Here is a 24,948-nt window from a genome sequence, read left to right as displayed (position 1 = left end):
AAACCCTGTTCTTCCTTTATTCATGTCCCAATATCACATAGCTATCCTACTCCATCTTGCACTGCAATAAATGTATTTTAACCCAAAAGACTTTCCTTACTCCTGGCCATTGTCCTGTCTCTCATACCTATTCAACTTGCTATCGTTGGCTTGCATCTCCTTTGATTCCACGTTGCTTGGGACTCCAGCCCTTACCAATCTAGGTTAAACCCACCCTATCCCCCTCCCACTTTCAAATCTCTTACTAATTCTTCCTTCAGTTAGTCCTGACAAAGGATCTCGGCCTGAAACGTCGACCGTACCTCTTCCTAGAGATTCTGCCTGGCCTGCTGCGTTCACCAGCAACTTTGATGTGTGCTACTTAAACCCACCCTAATAGTGTGAGCAAATCTGCCTGAAGGATTTTCATTCCCATCTAGTTTCTCTTGTACAGATCACCTCTGCAACAAAAGAGACCCCAATGGTTTAAAAATATGAATGTCTCCTACACCAATTTTCAGCCACACATTCATTTGCCATAACCTATTCTTACCCTCACATGTGGCACTAGAAGTAATCCTGCAACTACTACCCATGAAGTCATGCTTTTTAACATCTTCCCGAGTTCCCAATTTTCACTCTGCAGTACCTTACCCTTTTCTCTACCCATGTCATTTGTGCCAACGTGCATGGCGACTTCTGCCTACTTGAGAATGTTCCGTAGCTGATCTGTGACATCTTGGACCCTGGGATCAGGGAGGCAACGAACCATTCCAGAGTCTCTTTACAACCACAGAATCTCCTGTCTGCCCCTTCTTCCCCCCCCCACACCAATGATTGAGTCTCCTATTGCGGAAGATGCCTGGGGCAGTTGTAGTCAAGTGAGACCACCAGAAGCAGCAGACAAGACAGACTGTACGCCTCTGTAGTGACACTGGTCAAGAAAGGTCTTCCTAAAACATAGCGTCTCTTTACACAAAAGTGGGTGCCGGGGACAGATGAGATAAAAGAAGGATGTCAAACATACCCAATAACTAAGGCTCGATTGTCTTTTTTCATGAAAATGATTCTGGGATTGAAAGGCTTGTCACATGAGGAGCGTTTGATGGCTCCTGGCTCTACTCACTGGAACTCAGAAGAGCGAGGGGTGACTTCATTAAAACCTACAGAATGCTGAAAGGTTCAATAGAGTGGATGTGGAGATGTTTCCTATGGTGGGGGAGTCTAAGATCAGAGGACACAGCCTCAGAATAGAGAGGCATCCTTTTAGAATTGAGATGAGATTTTTCTTTAGCCAAAGAATTCTGTGGAATTCGTTGCCACAGGCGGCTTTGGAGGCCAGGTCATTGGGTATATGTAAGGCAGAGGGTGATAGATTCTTGATTAGTCAGGGCATGAAAGGATACGGGGAGAAGGCAAGAGATTGGGTCTGAGAGGAAAAATGGATCAGCTCAGATGAAGTGGAGCAGACTCAATGGGCCTAATTCTGCTCTTAATCTTATTGTCTTCACTAAGTTCAAGGTATCATTGGCTGTCCGCTTAAAGTTTCAATGGACTTTTAACACCTCTACTGTGAATGGCAATTGATCTTATAAGTAAGGAATTCAAACATCATAATCAATATCCATAACTGCTGAGGCAATTAGGTATAAAAATAGCAGTTTTATGTTCAGATTTCAGAACAGTGTGGGGACCCTTGGTGATGGTGGTGCTGGGGAACAAGTTTCACCATTGGAGAGAGAGATTGGTTACGACGCTATTGCCAGAAGATCCCAAATCATTTGTAAGGGAAGGGTAGAGGGTAGATCACCGAGCTGGGATGTGTTGCTATAGTTCAGATTGTTAACGACTGATGCCGATTGCCAGGGAGAAGAGTCAGACCGCCACTCACGGGGTGAGAATATCATAACATTTTATCTTTAAGAGGACCTCAATGTTGTCGTGATTTGGAGACGCATGCCTCAACGACCTGGACAGCTTTGTTGGCTTTATACTTTGGGTCTTAGTCGGGTCACCCATGCCAAACAGGTCAAGGGAAAGAGGCCAGACGAAGAGTTTGGGGGTTCAGCTCAGAGCTATCAAGCCTGATTAGTAAAAACGGTTACAGAAACAGCTGTGAAGAATCCTTTTACATTTGAGCGACCTAGGACAGAGAAAGAAGGAAGACCTTCATTGCTGCTCCAAACGCCAGTGGCGTAACATGCAGCAAGTACCAGGCTGGCACAAGACAGAAAATTAACAATTATGCAACCTTCATATTAACAGAGCATCATATTTAACAACACCACGTAGCTACAGGATTTAAACATAAGCAGTTTGTAGTGCCATTTGGGGCTACTAAGACATTGTTTTTTCTTTGTGGAGGCAGCCACATTTCATTCACCCAGAAGTCAGTGTGAGAAGCCCACCAGTCCGGAATGGAGGGGGAGAAGACCCCGAGCAGCAATCTATGCTTAGTGGATAGTGGAGCTATCTGGATCAAGAGCATCAGTACCAGCACAGATACATGATGGAGGCTTTTCACTCACTCACATCTTGGGTATTCGTTCTGTTGTCTTTATCAGGGGAGCTAGTGAGGCCTAAACACGTAGAAATGGCGTGGAGCCCCTCACAAGGTCTTGGAGGAAATTCTTCCTTTTGTTCTCCAGCTCCAGTAGAAAGTTGGAGACTCTTTCCTCTCGTTCTCTGGCGTACTTTAGGATTAGTTCCTGTTTGCACTCGATACCTCCCATCTCCCCTGTCGTGCAAGAACCTGTTTCCTCCTGTACACAGATACGATCCACATCCAACTGCTGCTGCTGGCATGCTGCTTCCTGCAACATTTTTGCTTTCTACAAAATAAAAAGATAATTTATTTCACCTGCAAAACAAATTTGGTGGACGTCAATAGATCTATATACTGGATGATTCTGTGTTTGCTATCTTACAGTATCCATTTGGTGGGCAGTTAGGTCTAAATAACAACTGTAAACCCGTTTATCCAGTTATGTCATATGGCTCAGAATGTTGGACAATAGCTCGTAACATGAGGAAACAAATTGAAGCAGCAGAGATGTGGTTTTTGAGGAGGATGCAAAGAATATCATGGACAAAATGAATAGCTAATGAGGATGTCGTGAACAGAGTGAACACAAAAAGAGAAATAATGTATGAGATCATGAAAAGGCAATGCAACTTCATTGGACATGTGATTAGGAAAGAGGAGTTAGAATGCACGGTAATTATGGGAAAGATTGAAAGGAAGAAAGCAAGAGGAAGTCAAAGACAAATGATGATGGAGACAGCAGCCAGAGAACTGGAAATGAATACCAATGAATTGATCCACTTGACCCGAATCAGGAGTGTGAGGACCATGGCAATCAAAGCTCAAACTGGGCATGGCACCTGATGATGATGATGATGAAACCCCAAAAACAATGGGCAAGTAAGTCATGCATTCTACATATGTCAAACAGTTGCATCCAAGAGAAAGACTGTCACTATTTATCCTCTTCAGATAACTGAATTACTGACGAAGGTTTCGAGATCTGTGCTTCAAGACCTTCACCTCAATACCTCCTTATGCAATTGGATCCTCTATTTCCTCACTTGCAGACCCCAGTCTGTTTGGATTGGCAACAGCATCTCCTCCACAATCTCCATCAGCACAAGTGTGCCACAAAACTGTGTGCTTAGTCCCCTGCTCTACCGGCTTTACACCTATGACTGTGTGGCTTAGCACAGTTCCAATGCCATATTCAAGTTTGCTAACAACACCACTGTCTAAGGTGGTGACAAATCAGCATGTAGGAGGGAGATTGAAATCTGAGTAGTGCCACAACAACAACCTCTCATTCAATGTCAGCAAGACCAAGGAGCTGATTATTGACTTCAGGAGGAGAAAACCAGAGATCCATGAGCCAGTCCTCATCAGAGGTGGAGAGGGTCAGCAACTTTAAATTCCTCGCTGTCATCATTTCAGAGGACCTGTCCTGGGCCCAGTACGTAACTGCCACTGTGAAGAAAGCATGGTAGCATCTCTTCTTCCTTAGGAGTTTGCAAAGATTTGGCATGACATCTAAAATTTTGACAAACTTCTACAGATATGTGATGGAGAGTATATTGACTGGCTGGTGTAGAAGTAGCAATGCCCTTGAATAGAAAATTATACAAAAAGTAATAGATACGACCTCCCCACCATTGAGCACATCTACATGGAGTGTTGTTGCAGGAAAGCAGTATCCATCATCCGGGACCCCCACCACCCAGATCATGCTCTCTTCTCACTGTTGCCATCAGGAAGAAGGAACAATAAATTTACTTTAAACTTTGCATTCACTTAAATAAAAGTTGGTAAGATCCCATGCTCAACCGAGGAAGCAGTCTTTAGTTGGTTTCAGTGCTTCTTGAAGGACTGAGGTATCAAATCTCACTGCATAATTTCCAGAGTTGCGATCTTCTCATGTCAATAATTTCTCCTTCAGCTTTCTTCAAACAAAGGGTGTAGCCATGGGCACTCACATGGGTCCCAGCTATGCCTCCCTGTTTGTCGACTACGTGAAAGAGACTACGTTCTAAGCCTACACTGGTATCACTCCCCAACTTTCCCTACATGGACAACTGCATTGATGCTGCTTCCTGTACCCATGTGAAGCTCGTCGACTTCATCAACTTTGCCTCCAACTTCCACCTAGCCCTCAAATTTACCTGGTCTGTTTCCAACACCTCCCTCCACTTTCTCAATCTGTCTCTATCTCTGGAGACAGTTTATCTATGGATATCTTTTATAAACCCAATGACTCTCACAGCTACCTCTTCCCACCCAGTTACCCTCATTTCCTCCGTCTCCGCCACATCTGCTGTCAGGATGAGGCTTTTCATTCTAGAACAAAGGAGATGTCCTCCTTCTTCAAAGAAAGGGGCTTCCCTTCCTCCACCATCAACACCGCCCTCAGCTGCATCTCTTCCATCTCACACACATCTGCCCTCACCCCATCCTCCCGCTACCCCACCAGGTATTCCCCTTGAATTCACCTACCACTCCACCAGCCTCTGCATCCAGCACATAATTCTCCATAAATTCCACCATCTCCAATGAGATCCCACCACCAAGAACATCTTTCCCTCCCCCCCCCCCGGCACTTTCTGCTTTCCGCAGGGATCTCTCCCTACGCGACTCCCTTGTTCACTTGTCCCTCCCCAGTGATCACCCTCCTGGCACTCATCCTTGCAAGTGGAACAAGTGCTAAACCTGCTCCTGCTCCTGCACCTGCTCCCTCACTACCATTCAGGGCCCAAAACAGCTCTTCCAGGTGAGGCAACCCTTCACCTGTGAGCCTGTTAGGGTGATATACTGTGTCCGGTGCTCCCAGTGTGGCCTCCTGTATATCGGTGAGACCCGACATAGATTGGGAGACCACTTTGCTGAGCACCTAATCTCTGTCCGCCAGAAAAAGCAGAATCTCCCAGTGGCCACTCATTTTAATTCTACTTCCCATTCACATTCCGTCATGTCAGTTGCCATGATGAGGCCATACTCAGGTTGGAGGAGCAATGCCTTATATTCCATCTGGGTAGCCTCCAACCTGATGGCATGAACATTGTTTTCTCAAACTTTCGGTAATGCCCCCCCCCCTTCACCAGACCCCATTTCCATTTCCCTCTCTCACCTCATCTCCTTACTTGTCCACCACCTCCCTCTGGTGCTCCTCCCGCTTTCCTTTCTTCCATGACCTTCTGTCCTCTCCTATCAGATTCTCCCTTCTCCAACCCTTTATCTCTTTCACAAATCAATTTCACCACTCTTCCCCCGCCCCCCACCTCCTGGTTTCACCCCATCACCTTGTGTTTCTTCTTACCCTCCCCCACACCTACTTACATTGACTCCTGATCTTTTTTTCTCCAGTCCTAATGAAGGGTCTCAGCCCAAAACGTTGACTGTATTCTTTTCCACAGATGCTGTCCAGCGTTTTGTTTGTGTTGCATCATTTCCAGTGCTCCTCTTTCTCAAGTCCCATGCCCCACTACTCTCCACTGCCTCACCCCCCAACCCTTCCTGAAAAAGTCCTATAAATTTATTCCATGGAGCAAAGAGTACTCACCTGAAGGGCAGGATAGTTGACTTGGTACTGCAGGATGGCCTGACATAGATTCCAGAACGTATACTCAGGCCACAACACAGGTTGGAACACCAAACATGAATGAGAGGTCTATAAAGGCAAACAATCACTACTTAACTAATACTTGGAGATAATAACTTAAACAATGAAAAACAAAAATGGAATGCCCAAAAGGGTGGCAAACATTCTGTAGTGGCCTTTGGAAGAGTTTGAGCATAGCTGAAGGAAAAATCATTTGAATGAAACAACTGGATTGCTCTTTCAAAGAGTCACTATTGATATTTCAAGAGCTTTCTTTTGACCACTGAAAGATGTAAAAAAAAATATCAAGGGACAATTTCAATGGGGTGAGTCCTGAATAAATTGGACTCCAAGCTTAGTAGGTGAACAACAATAAAACAATGATGACCTTTACAGTACAGATGCTTTAGTTGCAGAATAGAGACATTCATATAAGGAGGTGGTGGACAGTGTCCTCTATTTACTGGGAGTGTTACAGATGAAGGGCCCAAAGCATTGTTGAGGATCCCTACTACCCATCCCACAAGCTCTTTGACCCACTACCATCAGGAGTATAGGACTGACAGACTGGGCAACAACTTCTTCCCTCGGGGCTGTGAGATTAATGAATACCAAAGTCTTATCACTAGGCCAGTGAACTGTTTACCTGTGCTGCACTTTACTACATGCATTTTGTATTATATTTTAAAAACTTATTTATAGTTTAATATTTTAGTTTATGTGTTGTGTGTGATATATGTTGTGTGGGTGCACCGTAGTCCAGCGGAACATTGTTTCATTTGGTTGTATGTATGTACAGTAAGGTGACAATAAATTTGAACTTGTGACGAAGGAAAATAAATGGCAGACTCTTTTTGAGAAGCAGCAGACAGGGATGAGATCATAGATACACACAACGTTCTGGAGGAACTCAGCAGGCCAGGCAGCATCTCTGGCAAAGACTAAACAGTTGACATTTCAGGCTGAGACCCTTCATCAGGTCTGGAGAGGAAGGTGGAACGAGTCAGAGTAAGAAGGTGGGGGGAGGGAAAGAAGTGGTACAAGGTGGCTTGTGATGGGTGAAACCGGGAGACGGGGAGGGGATGAAGTAAAGAGGTGGTAAGTTCATTGATGAAAAAGATAAAGACTGGAGAAGGGGGAATCTAATAGGAGAGGATAGAAGGCCATGGAAGAAAGGAAGGGTGAGATGCACCAGAGGGAGGTGATGGCAGGTGAGGAGATAAGGTGAGAGAGGGAAATGGGAATGGTGAAGGTTGGGGAGGGGGGCAATTACCAGAAGTTTGAGAAATCAATATTCATGCCATCAGGTTGGAGGCTACCCAGATGGAATACAAGGTGTTGCTCCTCCAACCCGAGTATGGCCTCATCGCAACAGTATAGGAGGCCATGGACTGATATGTCGGAATGAGAATGGGAAATAGAATTGAAACTGGTGGCCACTAAGAAATCCCATTTTTTGTGGCGGATGGAGCGAAAGTGCTTGATTAAGTGGTCTCCAAACTATGTCGGGTCTCACACTACTGGAGGCCACATTGGGAGCACCAGATACAGTAGGTGAGCCAAACAGACTCACAGGTGAAGTGTCGCCTCACCTGGAAGACTGTTTTTTGCCCTGAATGATAGTGAGGGAGGAGGTGTAGGGGCAGGTGTGGCACTCGTTCCGTTTGCAAGGATAAGTACCAGGAGGGAGATCAGTGGGCAGGGACGAGTGAACAAGGGAGTCGTATAGGGAGCGATCCCTGTGGAAAGTGGAGTGGGTCAGAGGGAAAGATGTGCTTGCTGGAGGGATCCCCTTAGAGGTGGCGGAAGTTACGGAGAATTATGTGCTGGATGGGGAGGCTGCTGGGGTGGTAGGTGAGGACAAGAGGAACCCTACCCCTGGTGTGGCAGTGGGAGAATGGGGTGAGAGCAGATATGTGCAAAATGGAAGAGATGTGGGTGAGGGCAGTGTTGATGGTGGAGGAAGGGAAGACCCTTTCTTAGAAGGATATCTCAGTTGTTCTGGAATGAAAAGCTGCACCCTGAGAGCAGATGTGGCAGAGACTGAGGGAATGGAATAGCGTTTTTACAAGTGATAGGCTGGAAAGACGTACAGTCCAGATAGTCGTGAGAGTCAGAGGGTTCATAAACGATATTAATAGGTAGTCTATCTCCAGAGATGGAGACAGAAAGAGATCAAGAAAGGTGTCAGAAAACCCAGTAAACTGAAGGCAGGGTGGAAGTTGGAGGCAAAGTTAATGAGATTGATGAGCTCAGCATGGGTGCAGGAAGCAGCACCAATGTAGTCGTTGATGTAGCATAAATAGCACAGACCATAGATATTGTTCATAAGAGTAACCAGAAGACTCTCATATCAGATTAATAGCTAAAAGTGCAACTTGTGCAAATGAAGATTAATTGAACTAATTAGGAAACAAGTACATTTTAATGAATGGGATTTAACCAGAAATACTAGTTTTTTTTCCCCCTCTACAGGTGCTTCCTGACTTGTTGAGTATTTACAACATTTTCAGTTTTTGTTCCAGATTTCATGAAGTATTGTGTTTTTGTCATAAATTAGCTGAGCAAAATTGAGATCGCAGGAGTTATTCCAACTGAGTGAAGGGAATAGTGGTGCCTGCATTGTTAGCACATTTATTCACCAAATTATTAATGAGTTATGTGGCAGGATCATGAATTGCTTCTCCAATTTCTGCAGAATTTCTGACTGGGGAGACTTGTGCTAAAACGTACAGCATTAACCCATTAGTCTCATTTTTGCTATGACAGCCAAAGCATTTCTGACTTAAGGAAACTTTGGGTTATAGTGAGTCCTCAGAACTCTTTCACAAACCAGGGAGTGTGCAACACTTAAAAACAGTTCTCCTGCTTAGAAGATGATCAGGAGCTATTTCTCTGGTCTACACCAGTCAGGTCCTAAGGGTGCCAGACTAGAAAGTTTTAACCTGTACTTCTAATGTGTGGTAAAACTATGGAACCCTCTTCTGTAAATGGCATTTGAAACTAGCTCAATATTTAATTTTAAAACTGAGAAGGATATACATTTTTAATTAACCTAAGCTTAGTTAGGTCATGGAATGATTTCACTGTATAGAACAATAAGATTGAGGTGGTTAATTGAAAATTTCAAAAAACTCCAGAGAGTGTAAATCTAAAAGAAAATGAAAATATTGGGAAAACTCAGCAAGTTAGATTGCATTGTGAAATGAAGGCTCTCCAATCTGACATGTTGTGTCTTTTTCACCTCCCAGGGATGCTGAGCTTTTCCAGACTTCTCTGCTTTTGTTTGAAGAGCTAATTGTCGAATATCCCTGTTCAATTTTTCTTTCAGCATTCACAATCAAACTGATTCCACAATTATGTTTAAAATAATAAAAAGCAAATTATCAACAAAGTTAAAGAATTGGTGTTTAATGCATTCAACACCATGGCAAAAAAAAACTGGATTGTGCGGTAACAGTTTCTAATAGCAACGCTTTCTGTCACAGGTGATTGGAGTTTAACCGAAAATAAATTAATTTTTGCACGTTTCACAAACATATAAAATAGGAGAACATTCATTCCTTTAATTCCTGAGTACCAAATACATAAACCCTGGATATAGGGTCAAAAAGAATGATTCCTGCAAACAGAATGCATTGTTTAACAGAAATTTGTGAAATGGTAAAACTAAATTTTACAATGAATGAATAAAACAACATTCCCACGTCAGAACCTTACCTGCCACAACAAAAAGTCGCTGAGACGAACCTCTCCCGATGTCCGGATCAACAGGTCTGGGTCTGGGGAACTGCTGGAGTACAGACACTTGGCCAGCAGGGCTTCAGAGAGATCACTGAAACACAAAAGAGCTGAGATTAAAGCCATAAAATAGGACAGCAAACACCACTGCCATACCTTTGAAGTGCACCATCACTGGCACCTAACCACAGACTCGAAATTAACCAAACTCTCCATCTACGCTTACCCCAACCACCACTATTTCTTATCCACCATGATCAACATCGTTCAGCTTACCTCTCCCACAAAAATCCTCATGGTTCATTCCCATCCTCACCACCTTCCACTGATACTAAACAACAACACCTCATATAGCAGCATGGCAGCGTAGTGGTTAGCAGTACGGTTTACGGTACAGGCGACTAGGGTTCAATTCCCGTTGCTGCTAGTAAGGAGTTTGTACGTTCTCCCCGTGACCGCATGGGTTTCCTCCCACAGTCCGAAGACATACCGGCTGGTAGGTTAAGTGGTCATTACAAATTGTCTTTCGATTACACTAGGATCAAATTGGGGGGGGGTTTGCTGGGTGGCAGGGTTCAAAGGTCCAGAAGGGCCTATTCCACCCTGTATCTCAATAAAAATAAACTAAAATAAAATATTCTACAATTCTTCGTCCCAACCTTCATTAGTTCAATTGTAGACCCCATTTCCCACAGAAGCACGGAAGAAATTGACCTCTCTCTACCTCTGCGTACACATTATGCAGGGGTGTTACCTGGCCCTCAATAATCCTTCCTCGACTCCCAACGCCATTTCACGGACTGCACTGGTGATCTCATGCCGAGAGGTGTAGGCAAAGCACACATTCAGGAAACATCTGAAATAGAGCCGGGCAGTTAATGAGGATCACATCCATTCCTGCTGGAGTACTAGACAGAGAGACAGACAGACAGACAGACAGACAGACAGACAGACAGACACACACACACACACACACGCACGCACGCACAGCACAGCACAGCAGACATCCTTACTTGTTATAACTCTGTGTTGCTAGCATAGCCTGTGCAATCAGCTCTTGAATATCAACAGGCAAAAGGGTCAGATTCCCTAAAACTCTGATACGGACACCATATTTCTTCAAGTTCTCCCTAGTGAACAACAATTAAAGCAATTCATTCATTGTTAATAAATATCGCAGGAATATTCACACTTGTATATCTAAGAGTAAAGAGGATTCAAATGAGATTAAGCAGACTTTATTACTGCCTATGATTTTCTATGTCAGCTTCGAAATATTAAAAACAAAACAACAGTATCTTCTAACTAATCAAAATTAAAAATGAAATGTCAAGAGGTGGTTCAATGATGATTACAATCAACAAGAACCCTCACTGATTATTTATCCCTCCCAGAGGTTCGCAACCATGCCATGGACCCCAGGTTGGAAACTCCTGCTCTAACCCAAGGTAGGATCAGACTGCAAGCAAGCGTCCTCCCTCGTGACCAGGAGTTGTGTTCTACTGGTAAATTGGTTTATTATTGTCACACATACAGAATTAAAGTGAAGATTTTTGCTCTCCATGGCATCCATGCAGATAATTTCATTGCAACAGTGCACTGAAGTAGTACAAAGGAAAGCATTATTAACAGAATGCAGAATAATGTGTTACAGTTCCAGAGAAAGCACAGTGCAGGCGGACAACAAGGTGCAAGGCCAGAACGACATTGATTGTGAAGTCATGAGTACTAGGGGACTGTTCAATAGTGTTATAGCAATGGGATAGAAACAGTCCTTGAGCTTGGTAGTAGATGTCTACAGGTTTTAGTATCTGCCAGACCCGCAGATGGGGGTAGAGACTGAGTCACCAGGACTATTGCTACTGGGTGCCTCAGTGTGGAGTCATCAGTCAACATTAGAAGACAAACAGGACAGAGTGTATGGGCCTTTATGACAGGTACTATGGCTAAGATTCAGAAACAGGATCGCTGCAAAAACACCGTTGAAAAAAAGCAGTTAAAAATGCTGACGTGTGATAGGTGCCACAACAGCAATCTGTTTTCAGACTTTGTATAGTTATTCAATGTAATTTCCTGGAAACCTACTGTTCCTCAAGGAGCCTTGTGAACTTCTGTCGTGCAAGTTCCATTAGCCCATCCACTTCCTCTTTAGAACGCTTGAAATTCTCAATACTGAAAGCGTAAACAGTCACTTCTCGTATATTCAGGTTCAAACACCATCGAAGAGTCTACAAAAGAACACCAACCTGCTATTTTAGTGTAACATCTCATAGTCATCAATCCCTGTCAAAGAAAAAACACCTAATCTTTTCTACACTTCTTACTCAAGATATTGCTTTTAGATCTCATATGTCTATCATTTGGAGTCTTTGTTCAATCTGTCGGATCTAAATTGAATTGAATTGACTTTATTTCTTACATCCTTCACATAAATGAGTTAAAAATCCTTATGTTATGTCTCCGTCTGAATGTGCAAATCATAGTATTTTAAAAAAAGTATGTATAGTAAGATATACAACAGAACAGTCAATAATTAATAGAGTAATTAATCAAAAGAACATGATGTTTATCAGTTATGAAGTTGAAGTTTTTCTGGAAATACTGAGTTCTCGCTATTCTGTATTTTGCAAAATAAAGCATTAGTATTTTAAATAGCATTTCATCTGCCTAGACAGTATTTCAAAGGAAACGTTGTTCCCACAAGAAAATTAAAAATCAGAGTTTAAGTTTTTAAAATCAGAATCCCCAGTATTAAAATAAGGCATTCTTAATCACAATAAAAAAAACAGTATTTGATAAATGAACTTGCCACATGGATGTAATTTTTACCTCAGCTAGTTTCTCAAATCCCTGAGAGTGGCCCTGTTCTCGTTCTACTCGACACTTCTGTGCATAACGTCTATTCCCATCCATGATGAAGGCCACGTGCTTAGGCATGGGACCAACCTGCAGGACAGGAAAAAAATATGTTTGCTTTCAGAAATCACTATAAGTTTTCAGATACTTTTAATAAAGGATGTGGTGCCTTGTAGTGAGAAACCGTTCAGTGAATCCCTCGTAACACTTAATTGGAGCATTTGCCCAGTATACAGTGAATAATCGTTGTGAAGTGCAGGATTTGAGTTTGACTATGACCCGCAAACAGAAACTACTCTCTCACATCCTGAGGAAAATTATAAAGAGCTGAAGCTAAATATTGTGGATGTTGGAAATCTGAAATAAAATTTAAAAATTCTAGAAATACTCAGCAAGACAGACAGCATGCATGGAATTACAGAGGCATGAGAGAGGAGCCAGCCGAAGTTGAATGGAAGGGGATACTAGCAGGGATGATGGCACAGCAGTGATGGCTATAGCTTCTAGGAACAATCTGAAAGGCACAGAATAGATACGTACATCCCAAAGAAGAAAAAGTATTCTAAAGGCAGGATAACATGATCGTGGCTGATAAGGGAAGTCAAAGCCAATATAAAAGCAAAAAGTGAGGGCATATAAAAATAAGTGGTAAATCAGAAGATTGGGAAACCCTTACAAACCAACACAAGGCAGCTAGAAAAGCCATAAGTCGGAAAAGATTAAATATAAAGATAAGCTAGCCAACAATATCAAAGAGGATACCAAAAGTTTTTTTTCCAGTTATATAGAGTTAAAGAGAAGCAAGAGTAAATATTGGACAGCTGGAAAAATGACGCTGGAGAGGTAGTAATGGGGGACAAGGAATTGGCGGGTGAACTGAATAAGTATTTTGCATCAGTCTTCACTGCGGAAGACACTAGCAGTATGCTGGAGGTTCGAGTGTCAGGGACAGGAGTGAGTACAGTTGCTCTTACTAGGAAGAAGGAGCTTGGGAAACTTAAAAGTTACTTGGACCAGATGGACAACACCCCAGGAGCTGAAGAGAATGTGGAGGCATTAGCAGACATCTTTCAAGAATCACTAGATTCTGGACTGGAAAAATGCAAATGTCACTTCACACTTCAAGATGGGAAGGAGGTAGAAGAAAGGAAATTATAGGCTAATTAGCCTGATTTCAGTGGTTGGGAAGGTGTTGGAGTCCATTGTTAAGGATGTGATTTCGAGGTACTTGAAGGCACATGATAAAATAGGCCAAAGTCAGCATGGTTTCTTTAAGGGAAAAATCTTGCCTGACAAATGTTACAATTCTTTGAGGAAATAACAAGGATGGTTAAAGGAGAATCGGTGGATGCTGTGTACTTGGATTTTCAGAAGGCCTTTGACAAGGTGCCACACATGAGGCTGCTCAACAAGAGCCCATGGTATTACAGGAAAAATACTAGCATGGATGGCACATTGGCTGATTGGCAGGAGGCAAAGAGTGGGAATAAAGTTTTCCGATTGGCTGCTGGTGACTAATGGTGTTCCACAGGAGTCAGTATTGGAACCGCTTCTTTTTACGTTGTATGTCAATGATTTGAATCTCAGCTTTGTGGCCAATTTGTGGATGATGTGAAGATAAGTGGAGGGGCAAGTAGTGTTGAGGAAGCAGGCAGACTGAAGGAGGACTTAGACAGATTAGAAGAATGGGCAACAAGTAGCAAGTGGAATAGTGTCGGGAAGTGTGTGGTGGTAGAAGAAATAAAGGTGTAGATTGTTTTCCATATGGGAAGAAAATATAAAAGGAGGGATGTAATGCTGATGCTGTACAAGGCACAGGTGAGGCCTCAACTGAGGTACTGACAACAGTTTTGGGCCCCTTATTTTAGAAAGAATGTGCTGACATTGGAGAGGGGTCAGAGGAGGTTCACAAGAATGATTCCAAAAATGAAAGGCTTACCGTACGAGAACAACTGATGGCTCTAGGCCTGTACTCGCTGGAATTTAGAAGAATGAGGGGAGGAGAGATCTCATTGAAACCTATCGAACGTTGAAAGGCCTAGATAATGTGAATGTGGGGAGGATGTTTCCTATGGTGAGGGAGTTTAGGACCAGAGAGAACAGCCTCAGAATAGAGGGACATTCATTTAGAAAGGAGATGAGGAGAAATTTCTTCAGCCAGAGGGTGTTGATTCTACGGAATTCATTGCCACAGGTGGCTGAGGAGGCCAAGTAATTGTATGTACTTAATGAGGAGGCCAAGTAATTGTATGTACTTAAGGGGGAGGTTAATAGGTTCGTGATTAGTCAGGGCATCAAAGGTGATGGGGTGAGGTAGGAGAATGGGGCTGAGAGAGAAAAATGGGAAATCAATCAGCCATGATGAAATGGTGGAGCAGACTCGATGGGCCAAATGGCCTAATTCTGTTCCCATGTCCTTAAAGCTCGGAGTCCAGATCGGAGGTTTCAAACCTCATTGACTGTGACACTCTACATCATTACAAAGAAGCCCAATGTAAGATTTGTGGAACAACGCCTCATCTTTCATCTGGGCATGTTGAGCCTGCAGGATTCAGTAGTGAATTCTCCAGTATCTTAAATTAACTGGTTTCTCTCTCTATGGGCACGGACACTGTTTGACAAGCTGTTCTTTCACCATTTTCTGGTTTTGTCTCTTGAATTACTATTACATTACCGTAGATTATATTTATTCTCAATTACGGATGCAGTAAATCTATATCGACAACACAATAAGTGATGCAGATGATATGCAATGATTATACTTCCTGCAAGCTATCCTGATGCATGCACTCCTCTAACGCTCAAAGCAGCTATGCCTCGGCAAACATCAATTCCAGCTACTCAAGCAGACAACTGACAGGGCAAATGAACGTATAACAATGAAGTCATTTAAAAACTGAATGATTAATTTTTTATCTGAGTGGAATCCCTTGTTTGTCCATCCCATTGAAAAGAAATTGATACATTTACCTTTAAAATGGACGCACACAACCTCTCTACAAAGTTCAGCTCTGCTTCCTGGATCCAAGCCATTCTGTGTTGAATGGTTTTCACTGCAGACCCAGGACCAGTGGTATTCTATAATACTGGGGGGGTGTGGGGGTGTTTTGATTATGATACACCACAAAGCATTAGATGGTCCACCCGTTCCCAATGGAGGGGGTTTCCTTCAGGCAGAAGAGGAGTTAATTTTTCCCTAAAGGGAAGACAAGAGGTATCATGATTACTAAAATGTTAGTCAAACAACAGGGATTCTGCAGATGCTGAAAATTCAAATGTTAGTCAATTCAGTTCCCCCTTTCTCCACAAGGATTTACATTATTCCGTACAAGTTAAATACAATTCTAGGTATTGCACTTTAAGGAGGAGGCCAGGCACGAGAGTAGGATTCTGCCAGAATGACATGAGCAATGAGGGCAAAGAAGATTTAAGTTTTAATGTATGTGCTTAAAGTGTTAAAATTGAGCAACGAGCAATAAGAAGCTGCTTCCTTCTTCAACAGAGCATAATCCTGGGTAAAATGGGGACATTTCCGCGCCCCTCTCCCCACTCCACTTCAGCATCGATGATGATCTGGATCCACAGCCTGGAATTACTGAGAAACAGGTTTGAGGAACTTTCAAGGTATAATTTGAAATGTGTTTAAGAAGGATTAATTCTGAAAATTTAAATTAGCAGTTCTTCCAAAGGGCAGGAAAAGCACAATAAATTGGTAAATTGAGTTATTAGTGTCACATGTCTGGAGGTAGAATGAAAAAAACTTGTTTTGCATGGCATCCACATGCAAGATCTTATTACAATAGTGCAGAGGTAGTACAAGGGAAACCAGCAGCAAAATACAGAATAAAGTGTTGTGGTTACAGAGTAAGTGCAATGAAGGCAGGCAATAAGGTGCAAGGCTATAATGAGGTACATTGTGAGGTCAAGAGTCCATCTCACCATGATAGGGAACTGTTAAATAGTTTTGTAACAGTGCAATTGAAGCTGTTCTTGATCCTGATGATATGCGTCTTCAGGCTTTTGTATTTCCTGCCCAGTGGGAGAAGTGACAAAAGAGAATGTCCAGGAGAGGTGGGGTCTTTGATCATGTTGGTTGCTTTACTGGGAAGATTTCAAGATCGAGTCCCAAACACATGAACACAAATGCTTGCCTCACAATTTCAATCCAATACAGAGGGAGTGTTGCTCTGTCCATCTTTCAAATGTGACCTCAAAACAAGATCACATCTGCATTTCAGGTGGTCATAAACGATCTCAGAATCAGATTTTAATATCACCAGCAGACATCATGAAATTTGCTGTCTTTGCAGCAGTAGTATAATGCAATACATAATAATAGAAAAAAATAAATTACAGTAAGTTTGTACATCAAATAGTTTAAGTAGTACAAAAATATAGATAAGAAAGTAATGAGGTGGTGTTCACGGGTTCAATGTCCATTTAGAAATCTGATGGCAGAGGGGAAGAAGCTGTTCCTGAATCATTGAGTGTGTGCCTTCAGGCTCCAGTACCTCCTTCCTGATGAGGGCAATGAGAAGAGGGGACATCCTGGGTGACGGGGGTCCTTAATGATTGTTGACACCTTCTTGAGGCATCGATCCTTGAAGATGGCCTGGATACTACAGAGACTAGTGTTCATGACAGAGGTGAGTTTACAACTTTCTGCAGCATACTTCGATCCTGTGAAGTAGCACCCCCACCCCATACTAGATGGCGACGCAGCAGTTAGAATGCTCTCCATGGTACATCTGCAGAAATTTGAGAGTTTCTTTGGTAACATACCAAATCTCCTCAAACTCCTAATGAAATATAGCTGCTGTTTTAGTAGCTGCATCAATATGTTGGGCCCAGGTTAGATCCTCAGAGATGTTGACACCCAGGAATTTGAAATTGCTCACCCTTTCCACTTCCGACCCCTCTATGAGGACTGGTGTGTGTTCCCTCATCTTACATTTTCTGAAATCCAATCAATTCTTTGGTCTTATTGACATTGAGTGTAAGGTGCACGCAACCATCTCGCTCCTGTATGCCCTCTCATCACCATCTGAAATTCACAGCATCTCCACAGTAGGACAGCTATAACCAGCATCTTTTCATCATCTCACAGAATTCAGAGTAGAGGTTATTATTAAAGTATGCATGAGTTAGACAATCGTGGGATTTGTCTGCTTACAGGCAGCCACCTGAAAGAACCCATTTAAGAAAAGAAAGACCAACACCTAACGTGAAGAGAAAGGGAAAACACACAAATTGTGCAAACGACAGCGTTCCGAACCAAACCCAGTCCATAGATCTGATTCTCCAGAGCAGCCGGAGTAGGCCCAAAGCCCCGGTCTCAGTTCATCGTATGTTGGGGCAAATCGCGTGAAGCTCGCAGACGTGAAGCACAGCAGCCGGTGCAGTCTGACAAACTCAGGACCACAGAGAGAGCAGCAAACATCGTGGGACAGTAGGTTAAATCGGCTACTTGTGGAAACCTGCTGCACACAAATTGGCTGCTGCTCTTTTTATTACAGCAAAAACTACATTTTAAAAGTATATCATAGGCTGTGTAAAGCTTCAGGACATACTGTAGGCACAATGATATGTACAAACCCCATTTCCAGAAAAGTTGGGATATTTTCCAAAATGCAATAAAAACAAAAATCTGTGATATGTTAATTCACGTGAACCTTTATCTAACTGACAAAAGTACAAAGAAAAGATTTTCAATAGTTTTACTGACCAACTTAATTGTATTTTGTAAACATACACAAATTTAGAATTTGATGGCTGCAACACACTCAACAATAGTTGGGACAGAGGCATGTTTACCATTGTGTTACATCACCTTTCCTTTTAATAACACTTTTTAATCGTTTTGGAACTGAGGATACTAATTGTAGTAGATTTGCAATTGGAAATTTTGTCCATTCTTGCTTTATCTAAGACTTCAGCTGCTCAACAGTCCGTGGTCTCCGTTGTCTGATTCTCCTCTTCATGATGCGCCATACATTTTCAATAGGAGATAGATCTGGACTGGCAGCAGGCCAGTCAAGCACACACACTCTGTGTCTACAAAGCCACGCTGTTGTAGCCAGTGCAGAATGTGGTCTGGCATTGTCCTGCTGAAATAAGCATGGACGTCCCGGGAAGAGACGTCGCCTTGATGGCAACATATGTCTCTCTGAAATCCTAATATATGCCTCAGAGTCAATGGTACCTTCACATACATGCAACTCACCCATGCTGTGGGCACTGATGCACCCCCATACCATCACAGATGCTGGCTTTTGCACCTTTCACTGATAACAATCTGGATGGTCGTTTTCATCTTTGGCACGGAGAACTCGACGCCCATTTTTTCCGAAAACTAGCTGAAATGTGGACTCATCTGACCACACCACACCGTTCCACAGTCTTTCGGTCCATCTGAGATAAGCTAGGGCCCAGAGAACTTGCCAGCGTTTCTGCATAGAGTTGATGTATGGCTTCCTCCTTGCGTAATACAGTTTCAAGTTGCATTTCTGGATGCAGCGACGGACTGTGTTGAGTGACAATGGTTTTCCGAAGTACTCCCGAGCCCAGGTGGCTATAATTGTCACAGTAGCATGACTTTTCTGTGCACTTTTCAATCTTATTTTAACTCTGTCCCAACTTTTGTTGAGTGTGTTGCAGCCAAATTCTAAATTTGTGTATATTTACAAAATACAATTAAGTTGGTCAGTAAAACTATTGAAAATCTTTTCTTTGTACTTTTGTCAGTTAGATAAAGGTTCACGTGAATTAACATATCACAGATTTTTGTTTTTATTGCATTTTGGAAAATATCCCAACTTTTCTGGAAATGGGGTTTGTATATTCTTACAAGTCTCTCTTTATTTCCCAGCACTGAAAAAGAGCGAAAGATCTACACTTGAACACGAGGAATTCTGCAGATGCTGGAAATTCAAGCAACACACATCAAAGTTGCTGGTGAACACAGCAGGCCAGGCAGCATCTCTAGGAAGAGGTACAGTCGATGTTTCAGGCCGAGACCCTTCGTCAGGACTAACTGAAGGAAGAGCTAGTAAGAGATTTGAAAGTGGGAGGGGGAGGGGGAGATCCAAAATGATAGGAGAAGACAGGAGGGGGAGGGATGGAGCCAAGAGCTGGACAGGTGATAGGCAAAAGGGATATGAGAGGATCATGGGACAGGAGGCCCAGGGAGAAAGAAAAGGGGGAGGGGGGAGAAACCCAGAGGATGGGCAAGGGGTATAGTCAGAGGGACAGGGGGAGGAAAAGGGGGAGGAGGGAGAGAGAGGGGGAGAGAGAGGGGGAGAGAGAGGGGGAGAGAGAGGGGGAGAGAGAGGGGGAGAGAGAGGGGGAGAGAGAGGGGGGAGAGAGGGGGAGAGAGAGGGGGAGAGAGGGGGGGAGAGAGGGGGAGAGAGAGGGGGAGAGAGAGGGGGAGAGAGAGGGGGAGAGAGAGGGGGAGAGAGAGGGGGAGAGAGAGGGGAGAGAGGGGGAGAGAGAGAGAGGGAATGTGTGTATATAAATAAATAACAGATGGGGTACGAGGGGGAGGCGGGGCATTAGGGGCATTAGTGGAAGTTTGAGAAGTCAATGTTCATGCCATCAGGTTGGAGGCTACCCAGACAGAATATAAGGTGTTGTTCCTCCAACCTGAATGTGGCTTCATCTTTACAGTAGAGGAGGCCGTGGATAGACATGTCAGAATGGGAATGGGATGTGGAATTAAAATGTGTGGCCACTGGGAGGTCCTGATTTCTCTGGCATTGGAAATTCAAGCAACACACATCAAAGTTGCTGGTGAACGCAGCAGGCCAGGCTCCCTAGGCAACTCCCTTGTCCATTCGTCCCCCCCATCCCTCCCCACTGATCTCCCTCCTGGCACTTATCCTTGTAAGTGGAACAAGTGCTACACATGCCCTTACACTTCCTCCCTTACCACCATTCAGGGCCCCAGACAGTCCTTCCAAGTGAAGCGACACTTAACCTGTGAGTCGACTGGGGTGATATACTGCGTCCGGTGTTCCCGATGTGGCCTTCTATGTATTGGCGAGACCTGTCGCAGACTGGGAGATGGTTTTGCTGAACACCTACGCTCTGTTCGCCAGAGAAAGCAGGATCTCCCAGTGGCCACACATTTTAATTCCACATCCCATTCCCATTCTGATATGTTATCCACAGCCTCCTCTACTGTCAAGATGAAGCCACATTCAGGTTGGAGGAACAACACCTTATATTCCGTCTGGGTAGCCTCCAACCTGATGGCATGAACATTGACTTCTCTAACTTCCACTAATGCCCCACCTCCCCCTCGTACCCCATCAGTTATTTATTTATATACACACATTCTTTCTCTCTCTCTCCTTTTTCTCCCCCGTTCCTCTGACTATACCCCTTGCCCATCCTCTGGGTTTCCCCCCCTCCCCTTTTTCTTTCTTCCTGGGCCTCCTGTCCCATGATCCTCTCATATCCCCTTTGCCAATCACCTGTCCAGCTCTTGGCTCCATCCCTCCCCCTCCTGTCTTCTCCTATCATTTCGGATCCCCCCTCCCACTTTCAAATTTCTTACTAGCTCTTCCTTCAGTTAGTCCTGACGAAGGGTCTCAGCCCGAAACGTCGACTGTACCTCTTCCTAGAGATGCTGCCTGGCCTGCTGTGTTCACCAGCAACTTTGCTGTGTGTTGGTTGAAAGATCTACACTGGTGTTTATCTTGCACATGTGCCTCCTCCTTTTTAATTTATCCTTTCATGATAACATTTTATTCCTTTTTGATTCATGCATCTGTTGAAATACATTAACGCTTTGTTTCAACCAAGACTCATAGTTGTTTATTCCACATTCCAATCTTTAAATAGGCGTTACATTGAACAGTACAGCACAGGGACTGGCTCTTCAGCTAAAAAGTAAACCATAACCCCGCCCCCAGACAAAGCCCTCCTATCTACACAATGCACATATCCCTCCACCTTCCTCATATTCATGTGCTTATCGAAACTTCTCTTAAAAGTCTCTAATGTATTTGCCTCTATCAGCACACCAGGCAGCATTCCAGGCATCCACCACTCTCGGTAAAAAAACTTACCCCTCACATCCCCCTTGAACCTACCCCCCTCACCTTCAATACATGCCCTCTGGTGTTAGACATTTCAACCCCAGGAAACAGATACTCCCCTGCCTAGTAAAGGCATCCATTAGGCTTGCGAGACCATGGATCTGCGCCTGGAAAGTCTTCACTCTCCAGGGCGCAGGCCTGGGCAAGATTGTATGGAAGACCAGCAGTTGCCCATGCTGCAAGTCTCCCCTCTCCACGACACTGATGTTGTGCAAGGGAAGGGCATTAGGACCCATACAGCTTGGCACCAGTGTCATCGCAGAGCAATGTGTGATTAAGTGCCTTGCTCAAGGACACAACACATTCCCTTGGCTGGGGCTCGAACTCACGACCTTCAGGTCACTAGTCCAATGCCTTAACCACTTAGCGATGTGCCTGCTCTATCTATAAATTTTATAAACCTCTATCAGATCTCCCCTCAGTCTCCGTCACTCCAAAGAAATTGGAGCTTAGAAAAATAGAGGGTCATGGGTAACCCTAGGTAATTTCCGAAGTAAGTACATGTTTGGCATAGCATTGTGGGCTGAAGGGCCTGTATTGTGCTGTAGGTTTTTCTATGTTTCTAAATCAACCCAGACTTGTCCAGCCTAAGTTAGCAACACTGTCCTTGAAGTCTGCATTTTTGATATTTTCCACAAAAAGTATCATTTCTAAACCTGCCTGATATTCAGACATTGCAAAAAACTGATTAACTGGTCATTATCATTTTCCTAATGTTACAGACATAGTAGCATGATGGTTAGCACAACACTTTACAGTGTCCCGACACTGCCTGTAAGGAGTTTGTATATTCCCCCCATATTTCGCCTGGGTTTCCTCCCACAGTCCAAAGATGTACCAGTTGGTAGGTTAATTGCTCATTGTAAATTGTCCCGTGATTAGGCCAGGATTAAATCAGGGGGGTTGTTCCAAGGGCTGGTTCCATGCTGTATCTCAGTAAATAAATATACAAATAATTTGGGTGTCATAGTTCCTACATTAAAACGCCAATTACACTTCAATAGTACTTCAGTGTCAGTGAAGAACTTTATGATATTTTGAAAGGCACCATATACCAGCAGATCTTTTCTTTTTCCGGAAATGGTAAGAATCTCTGTTTCCTTTTAGCAATTCTCAGAGATGAGGGATACTGCCCAACAAGGATATATGGAGTATGATTGATTAACGTGCACTGAAGTTTGGAAGAGTGGGAGGTAATCTCATTGAAATCTACACGATTCTGAAAGGGATTGTTGATAAAGTAGAAGCTGAGAACTTGTTTCACCCATTTTCCGAACTAGGGAGCAGACGTGTCATCCTCCCTCTTACTGGAATGGAGATTTGGAGTCAATAAAGTTAAAAGGGGCCATAATTATATAAAATATATCTGACATGATACTCATAATTAGAAGAGAATGAGGAATGAGTCGAAGAGAAGTCTCTCTTGTATCGGACACAGGTATAAAAAATGCTTTGGAACTTCTGCAACTTGCTGATCTTGAATAAGGCGTTAATGGTAACTATCTTGTGGATTCCAAGATATCATACATTCAAAGCTGAGAATTATGGAAGGCAATTACAAGACGAGAAGAGCATAATCCAGGAAGCACATAACCTAACATGCCTTTGAACCTTCCTGGGCTGCCCGACCTTCCTCGTCCCGCCCACATCCCAAGCTGGGAACCAATCAAACACTGACCTTACTTTCGATTGACTGCCGTAGAATCCAATGGGGAATTGCAACGTCGCTCAGGCCGCCGAGCAGCTGAGCAGCAGGAGGCACTCGCCGCTGAGGGCCGAGGCTGCCGGGGGTTCACTCCGCTGCTTCCCGTCTCCACACCAGCTTCTTTTCCCCTCAGACTCCGGCGCTGCCCGGCCTCCCGTCCTCGAGCCCAGCCGGTTCCCCCGGCCGCAACGTAGACTCGCCGGTCCCCTCCTCCTGATAGCAACCGGCGTGATTACGTCATTCGACGCGTTTGCGTCACACACATCGCCGCCCTCCTTTCCCGACCGCCTCGAACCCGGCTACCGTTTGTTGAAGTAATCGGTTCTTGGATCTGGTCCGAGATCGGAGGGTTCAGCAACTAACGATTTATTTCACAATTTAAGCTTTTATCTGCCGTGGAAGCTATAAAACAACCTTGAGACAAACAGGAGAAAATAGGCAGGTGCTGGAAATTCAGGCAACGGACAAAATGCTGCAGGAACTCAGCAGGCCTGGCAGCAGCCATGGAAACACAGTAAAAAGTCGACGTTTTGGGCCTAGACCCTTCACAGCCTTGAGAAATTGTTGAAAATCAGTAATAGGATCAGGTATTCAGATGGTACCCGTCCCATTTTACAAAAAGTACAATTTTGAGGGAGAAAAATTCTCAAAACGTTCACCAATACAACATTAGGCATTGGTGTAAGCATAAGATGGCATTAAGTCCTCATAGGATGTCCCTCAAGACCAAAGAATTTACTTCTTGTGTGATTAAGTGCCTTGCTCAAGGACACAACACATGTTGCCTCGGGCTGGAGCTCGAACTCACGACCTTCAGGTAGCTAATCCAATGCCTTAACCACTTGGCCATGTGTCCACACTCTGAGATAGTGACACCCAGGAATTTAAAGTTATGACCCTCTCCACCTCTGATCCTCCGATGATTATTGGCTCATGGACCTCTGGTTTCCCTCTCCTGAAGCCTATAATCAGGTCTTTAGTCTTGCTGACATTGAGTGAGAGGTGGTTGTTATTTTACACCACTCAGCCGAATTTTCAGTCTCCCTCCTGTATGCTAATTCATCACCACCTTTGATACAGCCCACAACAATGGTGTCATCAGCAAACTTGTATATGGTGTTGGAGCTGTACTTAGCCACACAGTCATAGGTGTAAAGCGAATAGAACAGGGGGCCTGTGGTGCTTCGGTGCTGATGAAGATTGTGGAGGAGATGTTTTTGCCAATCTGAACCGACTGGGGTCTACAAATGAGGAAATCCAGGATCCAATTGCACAAGAGGGTACTGAGGCCCAGGTCTTGGAGTTTTCCGATTAGTTTTAAGGGGATGATGTTAAATGCTGAGCTGTAATCAATAAAGAGCATTCTGATGTATGCATCTACACAGACTCAAAGGAACTACACACACACATACACACACACACACACACACACAGGAAAACATTCTGA

General features: G+C 43.8%; 1 protein-coding gene across 2 annotated transcripts; it reads right to left on the bottom strand.

The window, feature by feature from the left end:
* Window positions 1-244: 244 nt before the first annotated feature.
* dhdds (dehydrodolichyl diphosphate synthase) lies at window positions 245-23,726 on the bottom strand. Of its 2 annotated transcripts, none has more exons than XM_063033968.1 (9): window positions 23,475-23,726; window positions 15,666-15,891; window positions 12,669-12,785; window positions 11,925-12,067; window positions 10,853-10,969; window positions 10,594-10,695; window positions 9,819-9,933; window positions 6,060-6,167; window positions 245-2,810 (listed from the first exon to the last, which is right to left on the bottom strand). In XM_063033968.1, exons 2-9 carry the CDS (start codon window positions 15,726-15,728, stop codon window positions 2,559-2,561), a joined length of 1,017 nt encoding a protein of 338 aa, XP_062890038.1. In that variant the 5' UTR covers window positions 15,729-15,891; window positions 23,475-23,726; the 3' UTR covers window positions 245-2,558. The 2 variants fall into 2 exon arrangements, with proteins under 2 accessions (XP_062890038.1, XP_062890039.1); XM_063033969.1 differs by having other exon boundaries at window positions 23,480-23,726.
* Between the last annotated feature and the right edge of the window lie 1,222 nt (window positions 23,727-24,948).

The sequence above is a fragment of the Mobula hypostoma genome, chromosome 26, assembly GCF_963921235.1.
Source record: "Mobula hypostoma chromosome 26, sMobHyp1.1, whole genome shotgun sequence".
Lineage (NCBI taxonomy): Eukaryota > Metazoa > Chordata > Chondrichthyes > Myliobatiformes > Myliobatidae > Mobula > Mobula hypostoma.
This window is presented reverse-complemented; position numbering and strand designations above follow the sequence as displayed.